The sequence below is a fragment of the Tetrao urogallus genome (genome assembly GCF_951394365.1).
Source record: "Tetrao urogallus genome assembly, chromosome: 1".
NCBI classification, from domain to species: Eukaryota; Metazoa; Chordata; class Aves; order Galliformes; family Phasianidae; genus Tetrao; species Tetrao urogallus.
In genome coordinates, this window is record NC_136813.1 from 1,243,087 (window position 1) to 1,254,808 (window position 11,722).

General features: G+C 52.8%; 1 protein-coding gene across 1 annotated transcript in view; it reads right to left on the minus strand.

Moving 5' to 3' along the window:
- The window catches only part of FCHSD2 (FCH and double SH3 domains 2), a gene marked incomplete at both ends in the record, with an annotated part of 118,657 nt that extends 115,970 nt beyond the window's left edge, over nt 1–2,687 (minus strand). Inside the window, one exon of the mRNA XM_079544338.1 lies at nt 2,667–2,687. Within this exon, the coding sequence (XP_079400464.1) occupies nt 2,667–2,687 (21 nt within the window). The remainder of the gene's footprint in view (nt 1–2,666) is intronic.
- Between the last annotated feature and the right edge of the window lie 9,035 nt (nt 2,688–11,722).

Consider the following 11,722-nt stretch of genomic DNA (forward strand, 5'->3'; position numbering starts at 1 on the left):
CTCAGCAGCATTAATAAAAGCTGAATTCAGTGCCTGTGCAGGCTGACACCACACGCAGTGAGGCTCCCAAACTTATGCCCAAACATCAAGGAAAGTGCCATTTTATTTCAAAAGGCAGAAGGATGGTTTGTGTGCAACAAAGGACTTCCACCTGGGAGAAAAGCTTGGAAAGAAGTGGGTCAAGAAGGTAAAAATTGGCAGCTCGGAGGCATTCAGAGCACTTAAGTCGTCCCACAATTGCTGTCACCTTAAGACAGCTCCAACACAGGATGACAGAACGGCCTGGGTTGCAAAGGAGCTCAATGCTCATCCAGCTCCAACCCCTGCTGTGTGCAGGTCACCAACAATCAGACCTGGCTGTCCAGAGCCTCATCCAGCCTGGCCTTGAACATCAGGCTGTTCCTCAGCTGAGCAGCAGAAGGGCTCCCTCTGAAAGGCTTCAGGAGGTTGGGCTTAGGTACGATTTTCCTCTGATCCCTGTGATCATTCAGCTCCATTTCAATCCTTTGGGAGCCTCCCCAGCAACCAGCACTGTGGCACAGGGAGCAGGGATGGCCCTGGAGGGGGGTGTTTGCTCTGTTTTCATAGGGCTCTCTGACCTGCTTGTGACCACAGGGAATCTGTCAGGCTGAAGAGTGATCAGCAGATCAATGAAGACATCGTGCACTCATAGGACAGAATGCCCGACCCAATGGGCACGGAGAGACAACTCCAATCCCTTCACCAGCCAGGAGGAGGAAAAAACATCTCCATCTCATCAATTAGCAAAAGCCCCCTCAATCCTAACACTGAAACAATCCCCAGCAGCAAGGACCCTTTAATCACGTTATGCTGACAAGTTTTGCACAAGAGCGCCCACAAGACACAACAAAAAACGAAGGACAGCCCATGCACGTCCCGGCTTTAAGCAGAAAAAGGGTCTATTTTTAATGTGAACTTCAACATTTCTCATCTGTATGTGAAAGAAATCAGCTCAAAATACATCAACCTACACGAGATGACCCACGTAATGGAAATAGACTCAAGTGCCATCATGTCAGCAAAGAATGACACGCACGTTGTTATCGATCGGAAGCCAAACACGAACTAAAATAGCAGTAAGATCTGCTCTGCTTTGGTGAAATGGGAGTGAAGAGGCAGGAAGGAACAGGGCTACAACAGGAGGCTTCAGCCTGCATCCCCTCGCAGCCCGCATGCAGCACAGCCCTGCAATCCCACCTCCGCACCCATCCATCTCTGCATCACACAGGAGACCTTGGAGATCCACGGTGAGCAGCAGCAGCCTGACTGCATCTCAGCAGACAGAGATGCAAAGGGCACACGTGGATCTCAGACTGCCCTCCGCCACCCCCAGGAACCAGCATCTGAACCAGCATCTCCCTGCCCCACAGCCACCTTGTCGGGTCCGGCTCCCCTTTTATATAGCAAAGCCCCAGAGTGCAGCCTTCCAAATATCAAAGAAACCCATCCCCACACGGCAGCACGGGGCTCAAGACTTTGTTACAGCTCACATCTGCCACGCAGCAACCTGCCTGCACCAGGAGCAGCCTTCTCCCAAACCCACAGCCTCAGTGCAGCCAGCCCAGCAGCATCGGTGTCCACCCCCTCCAGCACCCAGTGCAGAGCTCTGCTCCCAGCCCTTCCCTGTGCCTTGATGCCTGCAGACCTCACCTCTGAGACCCCCAGCCCCAATTTACCAATGCTCCCCCCACCCCTGCAGGCATTCAAGGCCAGGCTGGATGTGGCTCTGGGCAGCCTGGGCTGCTGGTTGGTGACCCTGCACACAGCAGGGGGTTGAAACTGGATGAGCATTGTGCAACCCAGGCCGTTCTATCATTCTATGACTCTAAATCCCACTCAGCACAAATACTCCCATTCTGTGACCACCCCGCACCCAAACACAACCCCAAATCTCACTCAGCCCCACTGCTCCCCCCCCTAAACCTGCCCTGAATGCCCTTCAACACCAAGCAGACCTCCAACTCCCCGTCACTACTCCCGACCCAAGCACTCAAATCCCAGCCAGGACCCTCCACCCCACCTCAAACCAGCCTTAAATCCCACTCACCTCCACCACCCTCACCCCAACACAGCCTCACACTGCACCCCCCCTCCAAACACCGCTTCAAATCCCAGCCAGGATCCCCCCCATACACCCAAACCAGCCCCAAATCCCACTCAGCCCACCCTGAATGCCCTTCAACACCAAGCAGAGCCCCAAATTCCCATCACTACCCACCCCCCTAAACACTGCCTCAAATCCCAGTCAGGACCCCCCCCCCCAGACCCCAACCCAGCCCCGAATCCCGCTCGGCTCCACCACCCTCACCCCAACACAGCCTCAAACCCCTCTCAGCCCCACCGCCTCCCTACCTCACGACCCCCCCCCCGATCCCCACCCAGCCCCACATCCCTCAGTCCCTCCGAGACCCCTCCTACCCCCCAACCCCACTCAGCCCCACAGCCCCTCCACAACCCGAACAGAACCTCAAACGCCACTCACCCTCAGCCACCCCCCTCCCCCCCCCCCAACCACCGCCTCAATCCCACCCAGGACCCCCCCAACCTCCCCCCCCCAAACCCCACTCGGCCCCACCGCCCCAACACGGCCCCACATCCCACACGGCCCCACAATCCCCCCCCCCCCCTTGAAGGCGGGCCCTCACCTTCCTCGGCGGGGGCTGCATGGTGCTGCGCGGGGTCTCCACATCAATTCCCCCCCCCGGCAGCAGGACGCGACCCCCGCTGCAGGAGGAGGAGCGGGAGGAGGCGGCGAGGAGCGGGCGGCCGCCGTTTGCCTCCCGCTTCGGGCTGAGAGAACGAGGCGAAGGGAGGGGAACGCGGCCGCCTCTCTCTCTCTCTCTCTCACGGTTCCGAACGGGCGGAGAGCGGCGTCCCGAGCCGCGGCCCTGAGGAGCGGGGAGGGGAGGGAGGCGGGGCCCGGCGGGGCGGGAGGCGGCGGAGCGCGGCTCTGGAGCGCCGCGCTGAGGGGAGAGAGATGGCGGGAGCGCGGCCCGCCACAGAGGGAGCAGGCGAGAGGAGGCCGCCGGGTTGCCTAGAGCGGTCACCATAGAGATGGAGGAACAGAGAGGCGGCGTGGGCGCGGTACTTGGTGAGTGCGCCGCCATGCGGCTGGGAGGAGTGTTCTGGGAGGGGGTGCGTGGGGGTGTATGGGGTGCAAAGGGGGGGTAGAGAAGGGGTGCATAGGGGGTATATAAGGGATGCATAGGGGTGCATAAGGGGTGCATAAGAGGTGCCTAGGGGATGCCTAGTAGTATATAACGGGTGCATAGGGGGCGCATAGGGGGTGTATGAGGGGTATATAAGGGGTGCATATAAGGGGTGCACAGGGGGATACATAGGGGGTGCATAAGGGGTGCACAGGGGGATGCATAGGGGGTGCATAGGGGATGCCTTGGGGACGCATAGGGGGATATGAGGAGTATATAAGGGGTGCATATAAGGGGTACATATAAGCGGTGCATATAAGGGTTGCATAAGGGTGCATAGGATGTGTATAAGGGGTGCATAGGGGATGCATAGGAGGTATATAAGGGGTACATAGAGAGCATATAAGGGGTGCATAGGGGTGTGTAAGGGGTGCACAGGGGATATATAAGGGGTGCATAGGGGATGCATAGGGAAGGTATGAGGGGTGCATAAAGGATGCATAAGGGGTACATAGGAGGTATATAAGGGGTGCACAGGGGGTGCATAGGGGATATATAAGGTGTACATATAAGGGGTGCATAGGGAAGGCATAAGGGGTGCATGGGGGATGCACAGGGGATGCATAGAGGTGTATAAGGGATACATAGGGGGTATATAAGAGGTGCATAGGGGATGCATAAAGGGTGCATAGGGGATATATAAGGGGTGCATATAAGGGGTGCATAGGGAAGGCATAGGGGATGCATAAGGGGTGCATAGGGGTATATAAGGGGTGCATGGGGGTGCATAGAGGGTGTATACAGGTGCAAAAGGGGTGCATGGGGTGTATATAAGGGAGCATAGAGGGTGTATAGCAGTGCAGAGTGGGTGTATGAAGGGATGTTTGGGGTGTGCATGGGGAGTGTGGGGTGTATGGGAGGTGTATAGGGGTGGATAGAGTTTGCACGGGGGATGAATGCATAGGATGTGCATGGCAAGGTGCATAGGGGGTGCATAGGGGGTGCATAGGGGGTGCCTGGAACGTGTATGGGGAGGATGTTTGGGGTGTGCATGGGGGGTGTGGGGTGTATGGGGGGTGTATAGGGGTATGTAGAGGTTGCATGGGAGGTGAATGCATAGGGGGTGCATGGTGAAGTGCATAGGGGGTGCTTAAGGGGTTGCATGGGGAAAGCACAGAAGGTGCACTGGGGATGCAGAGGGTTTGTGTGGGTGCAAAGAAGGTGCACAGAGGGGTGCATAGGAGGTGCATAGAGGGATGCAGGTGGGTGAGAGGGGGGATGCACATGGGGCTGTGCAGTGGGTGCAAAGGTGTTGCAGAGGGCTGCACAAGAGGGTGCCAGTCGTGCACGTGAGGATGCATAGAAGAGGGACTGGGAGTGCACACAGGTGTGCACAAGGGTGTGCAAAGTGGTGCACAAAAAGGGTGCATGGGAGGGGGCACAGGATGGGCACACAAGGGGCTGCATGGGAGGAAAGTGAGAGCACTGGAAGGCGCACAAAAGAGGTGCACGTGGGGATGCATGAAGGGGTGCAGGCAGATGCAAAGGTTTGGGTAGAAGGCATGCACAGAGGTATGCACAAGATGGTGCTCAGGGAGTGTGCAAAGAGTGAACAGGAGGCGTGCAAGGGGTGCACACAGATAGTGCAGGGCTGTGCACAACAGCAGTGCTGCTCCTCACCACGCACTGCCATGTGATGGTGATCAGGCAGCCTTGGGTTCAGCCTGCGTGGCCTGACTCTGCCTTAGCTTATTAGAGCTGCTGCAATGAAACCTTTGAAATATTAAACTGCATTTGAACGTTTCCTTGAAGAAAATCACCAGGGTGGATTGCAGAGCGCGAGGCAATTCTCCTAATTGCATTTCCCCAAGTGCTTCATCGCTGCCTCCTTCATCACTGATGCTCTGCTTCACTCCAGTTCCCAACCGGTGACCCTCACCCTCCCCTGGCTTTAAGAGCCTTTAACACTTCCGCAAGCTAAATGCAATTTGGATGCTCCATCCTCCTGCAGCTATTTGTTTATTTAGTGCTGCTAATTAGTCGGACTCACTTCCCCCAGGAAAGCTTCTTTAAGTGATGCAGCGCAGCAGTGTCCTCTGCTGACACACACCGCAGCTCTGTGCTCCAGCTGCAGAGTGCTGCAGGTGTCAGGGTATGTGCAGGCCAGGAGGGCAAGCCCTGCCCTATAGACCTCATGTGGGGATGGATAGACCTCATGGGGGTAAATAGATCTCATGCAGGGATACGTGGATCTCATATACAGATGGGTAGATTTCATAGGGATGGATGGATCTCATATGGAGATGGATAGATCTCATAGAGATGGGTAGATCTCATATGGGGATATGAGGAGCTCATATAGGGATGGATAGATCTCATGGGGATGGGTAGATCTCATGCGGGGATATGTGGATCTCATATAGGGATGGATAGATCTCATGGGGATGGGTAGATCTCATATGGGGATATGAGGAGCTCATATAGGGATGGATAGATCTCATGGGGATGGGTAGATCTCATGTGGGGATATGTGGATCTCATATAGGGATGGATAGATCTCATGGGGATGGGTAGATCTCATGTGGGGATATGTGGATGTCATATAGGGATGGATAGACCTCATGGGGGTGGAAAGATCTAATATGGGGATATGTGGATCTCATATGGGGATGGATAGACCTCATACAGGGGTGTGTGGATCTCATATAGGGATGGATAGATCTCATAGGGATGGGTAGATCTCATGTGGGGATATGTGGATCTTATATGGGGATGGATAGACCTCATACAGGGGTGTGTGGATCTCATATAGGGATGGATAGACCTCATGGGGGTGGATAGATCTCACATAGGGACATGTGGATCTCACATGCAGATGGATAGATTTCATAGGGATGGATGGATCTCATATGGAGATGGATAGATCTCATAGAGATGGTTAGATCTCGTGTGGGGATATGTGGATCTCATATAGAGATGGATAAGACCATACAGACCTCATACAGGGATATATGGATCTCATATGGGGAGGGATAGACCTCATATGGGACATATAGAATCATATACCATATGTCATGCTCCATAACCTTCCCTGGCACCGAGGTCAGGCTAACAGGCCTGTAGTTCCCCCCATATTCTCCTTTCAACCCTTCTTGCAGATAGGAGTCGCATTGGCAAGCCTCCAGTCTTCTGGGACCTCACCAGTCAACAAGGAGTGCTGATAAATGATGGCAAGTGGAGGCTATCACCTCCACAACTTCCCTCAGCACTCCTATGGATATCCTATGGAGATGGGTAGATCTCTTACAGGGATGGATAGAACTCGTACATGGATATGAGGTCCATGTATATGGACCTCATATAGGGATGGATTGATCTCATATAGGAATATAAAGGTCTCATATAGGGATAGATCTCATCTAGAGATACGTAGTTCTCATATGGGTGTGGATAGATCTCATATAGGGGTATGTGTGTGAAAAGCATGGTGTGGGGCACAGTGGAGACCGAATGTGATGAATGTTGGCCTGGCAGTGGCTTCTTGAACTTCAGGAAGGCTTTTGGAGCTGTCCTCCATCAGATCCTCGCAGAAAATAGGTTGGATATTAGGGAAAATTTCTTTTTCAAAACAATGGCAATGCAGTGGCACAGGCTGCCCACGGAGGTGGTGTGGTCACCATCCCTGGGGCTCTTCCAAACCACGGGGATGTGGCACTGAGGGATGTGGTCGGTAGGCATGGCGGGGTGGGTTGGGTTGGAGTTGGGGATCTTGGAGATCATCTCCAACCTTAATGATTTGACGATTCTACCAACACCCAGTGATGAGCATGGGGAAGAGCTTTGGGGAGTGTTTGGACTACCTGTAATTCCCAGCTCAGGATCACGTCCTCACTGCAAAACTCACTGCAGTCAACAGGAAAAGCTCCCATTGAGTTCAGTGCTTTTTGGCACTGGCCCGCAACCCGCTGTTATCTTGGCTTGGTCAAACAAATATTTTGCTGATAACTTCAGAAACGAAAGCAGGCAATGCTCAGCCCCTGGGCTGAGAGCAGGCAAAGGGAAAATGGATTTCACAGAATCACAGAATGACAGAATGGCCTGGGCTGCAAAGGAGCACAGCGCTCATCCAGCTCCAAGCCCTGCTGTGTGCAGGTCACCAACCAGCAGCCCAGGCTGCCCAGAGCCACATCCAGCCTGGCCTTGAATGCCTGCAGGGATGGGGCATCCACAGCCTCCTTGGGCAACCTGTTCCAAAGTGGTGAGGATGGGAATTTGGCCGTTGGTTTGATCTTGGCTGTGCCTTTACCAAGCACACTGGGTATGTAGGGATGCATGTGGAAAGCCTGAGGAGACATGGGTGCTCTCAGGATTGTCACCCCAAACGTGGGCTTGTTCTGCATCACCTTGCCAAGGAGAAAAGGTGGAAAAAAACCTAGCACCACAGAGGCTGTCCTGTTCCCTTATAGAGAGGGAAAGAAAGAAAACCCAACGGCTGGGACGCCCCGAGCGGTTCAGCAAATAAATCTCCATCCAGCCCATTGATTTTAATCTTCTGGAATGCTTTTGTGTAAATGCGGCGGTGTGCAAACAGCCATCCCATCTCACAGCCCTGGTGTGCAAACAGCCATCCCATCTCACAGCCCTCAGAGATGCTGAATGGGGAGCTGTGTCCTCGGGGTGGCACTGGAGCAAGGAGAGGCTCTGGGGTTCTCCATGAGCAGTGCTGGGTTGCACAAGGAAGGCAGGAGCTCAGTGTGCAGTTAATATAATAAGGAGAATATAGGCATACATCGGGCTTGTGCACTGTCTATCTCTTCATTCTTCCCTTCTGAACTCATTCCCTGAGGGGGTTTAAACCTCTTTGAGAACAAGAAGCGAGCCAGGAAAATGGCTTTTATTCCCTCACTGCTGCAAGGCTACATGTCTGCTTCGGTGCATGGGCACATTGTGCCATTTAGCCCACGCCCAGGGGCAGGGTGATTCATGCAGGAGGCAGCTCCGGCTGTGAAAGCCCTGTGGGCAGACGCTTCCTCCAGCTAGCAATAAAGGAGTTTGCTGACAGAGGAAATTTTGGCTGCTGAACCGGCAGAAGCTCTCCTGGCATGGGGAGCTGCTTGCCAACACGAGCTGCAGTGAGAGGGGTGGTCCTGCATGAGATTCTCCCACCCAGTGCAGGAACGCTACCCTCCAGGACATCAGCTTTTGGTATTAAATAGGGATATATAGGAAATAATGCTTAATAGGTGTTACAGATCAACAGGTGAGTGGATGGATGGATGGATGGATGGATGGATGGATGGATGGATGGATGGATGGATGGATGGATGGATGGATGGTTGGATAAATGGCTAAATGGATGGGTGGATAGATGGATGGATAAATGGCTAAATGGATGGATGGATGGATGGATGGATGGATGGATGGATGGATGGATGGATGGATGGATGGATGGATGGATGGATGGAGGGGTGGATGGATGGGTGGGTGGATGGATGGATGGGTGGGTGGATGGATGGATGGATTGATGGATGGATGGATGGGTGGATGGATGGATGGATGGATGGATGGATGGATGGATGGATGGATGGATGGATGGATGGATGGATGGTTGGATGGTTGGATAAATGGCTAAATGGATGGATGGATAGATGGATGGATGGATGGATGGATGGATGGATGGATGGATGGATGGATGGATGGATGGATGGATGGGTGGATGGATGGATGGATGGATGGATGGATGGATGGATGGATGGATGGATGGATGGATGGATGGATGGATGGATGGATGGATGGTTGGATGGATGGGTGGATGGATGGATGGATGGGTGGGTGGATGGATGGATGGATGGATGGATGGATGGATGGATGGATGGATGGATGGATGGATGGATGGATGGACAGACGGATGGATGGATGGATGGGTGGATGGAGGGATGGATGGATGGATGGGTGGATGGATGGATAGATGGATGGATGGATGGGTGGATGGAGGGATGGATGGATGGATGGGTGGATGGATGGATAGATGGATGGATGGGTGGATGGGTGGGTGGACGGCTGGCTGGCTGGCTGGCTGGATGGATGGATAGTTACATAGATGGGTAAATGGATGGATGGATAGGTGGACAGAGGGATAGATGGGTGGATTACATAGATGGATAGATAGAAAAGGATAATGGAGCTGTGAGGGGACTGGAGCACACTGTGAGGAACATTTGAGGGAACTGGGATGGTTCAGTCTGGAGAAGCAGCAGCTCAGGGGAGACACTACTGCCCCCTACAACTCTCTGACAGGAGGTTGTAGTGTGATGGGGATCAGCCTCTGCTCCCAGGTAACAGCAATAGGATGAGAGGAGATGGCCTCATATTGGTCTAGGGGAGGTTGGCTATTAGGAGAATATTGTTCTATGAAACAGTGGTCATGCACTGGAATGGACTGCCCAGGAGTCACCATCCCTGGAAGTGTTCAAGAAACGTTTAGATGCAGTACCAGGGAACGTGGTTTAGTTGGCAACACTGGTGGTAGGTGGACGATTGGATTAGATGATCTTAGAGGTCTTTTTCAACAGTAATGATTCTATGATTCCATAGATGGATGGTTAGGTGGATGGATAGATAGGTGGATAGATATACATAGATAGACATATAGGTAGGTGGATAGATAAATGTATAGATAGGTATGTAGATAGATACAAACATACATAGGTGGATCGATAGAGAAAAAAAAAGAGTGAAGAAATGAAAGGAAATGGGGAAAAAAATGAATGAAAGGAGAACTATAAGAATGAAATTGTCCTTGATAATTAACAATTCTACCCTGGGGGTGTCCCAGCCATTCCCTTCCCCATCTGTATTTTGGCTATCAAAGGATCCAGCCACACTGTGAAGCACGCAAACGCAGAAACAGAGCCTGGGAGTATCCAGCTGCAACAAACCAGATGTGCTGCCAGATGCTTCCAGCTCCCCCTTTCCTCTGCAATGCTCCGATGAGATGTAGGCAGGTTTGTGGAGGCTGTGCCCTGTCAGAAACCACCCAGCTCCACCAGCCCCATGGGTTGGGGTTCTGTCCTGCTCCCCAGTGTCTGTCCTAACCCCAACTTCTTGTTTGATCTCTATGTCAACTTCATTGTTCCTTCCCCCAGGAGGTTTTTCCCCAGCCGAGCAAAGTGTGGGTCTGGTGCTGGAGTCTCCAGGCTCTCCCCACATGGGGGTGCCACGAGGATACAAATGGGGCCAAGCTCGGCAGTCCCTGAAGAGCTTTTTCTTCGTGTCCTCTCAGCAGATGATCCTTAATTCATAATGCAACACAAAATAAGGTGTCCTGTGTAACCCAGTGTCGGTCTGAGAGGCAAATTCTCTTTGGCTGGGAAATGGTTGGTAATTCTCTGACCCAGAGAGGTGTCAGCTGTCTCCAGGACCATCAGATCAGTCTCTGTGCTGAGTGCTCAGCTTGTTTACATGCTGTATTTCACCTCCTTAGCTGACCAGTGTCAATCAGGGCAGGTAAAGGTAGCAAGTGAGCAACTGAGACAGCTCAAGCTTTGCCATTTATTTAAAAAAAAAAAAAAAAAAGAGAGAGAGAGAGAAAGAAAAAGCTATTATAGAGATCAGGAAACAAAGATTTGCAGAGCATGCTTTTTGCATGCTTGGGCATTCCTCAGCTGGAGAAAATCACTCCTTGGAGTCTGTCATAACCTCGTGCAAGTGGTTCTGCAGGAGCCCATGCTGTGACTCAGCCTCCTCCAGGTTAAGCTGGGGTGGAACCGGGCGTCCTGGAACCCAAACTGCCAGAGGGGATGGAGGTCCAGCCGAGCAGTGAAGAGGGCTGGAAAGGAGCCCATGTGGCCTTGCAGCATCCTTCTTGGGCTTGTCCCACCACACTGAAGCGAAGGCAGCATCACTGCACCCAGGCAGCTTTGTTCCCTGCTGCCTTGGCCTCTCCCCATTCCTTGTTCGTCACGTTTACCATACATGGGGGGTGGGTCTGGAATTGATTTTCATGAGAACACATCCAAAGAGTAAATATCTGTGAGCGGAGAGGGTTGGCAGATGGGTGGGATTTCTTTTCCATCAAGAATTGGCCACGCTCCTGCATTGCTTCTGGGTGCTGGTGACCAGACGTGAACAACAGGTTCTGCGAGGAGGAATCCTGCCCATCCAGAGCAGGAATGCTGGCCTGGTGCAGGAGGATAACTGTTTCCACGTCTATCTGAAGGGACTTGGATGACTGGTTGGACTGGGTGATATACAGTTGGACTGGATGAATCTTGGAGACCTTTTCCAACCTTGGTGATTCTGCGAGTCTATGACTTCTTGTGCTTTCAAGGGAGGTGACACCGCCACTGGTGTAAATCAGGCAGGTCCCCTTGGCATGAGTGTCACGTCCTATCCTATGCACTGAGAGCGAGTGGGAGAGGCAAAGCGAGGACCTGCAGGAGATGAGAGGTAAGTCCAGTGATGGGTTTTAGCCCTTGGGTGGGAGTGACTCTGACTGCCCTTCAGGTCTCATTAAACACATACCTGATCTTTGTCCTCTGCATTACACCAGC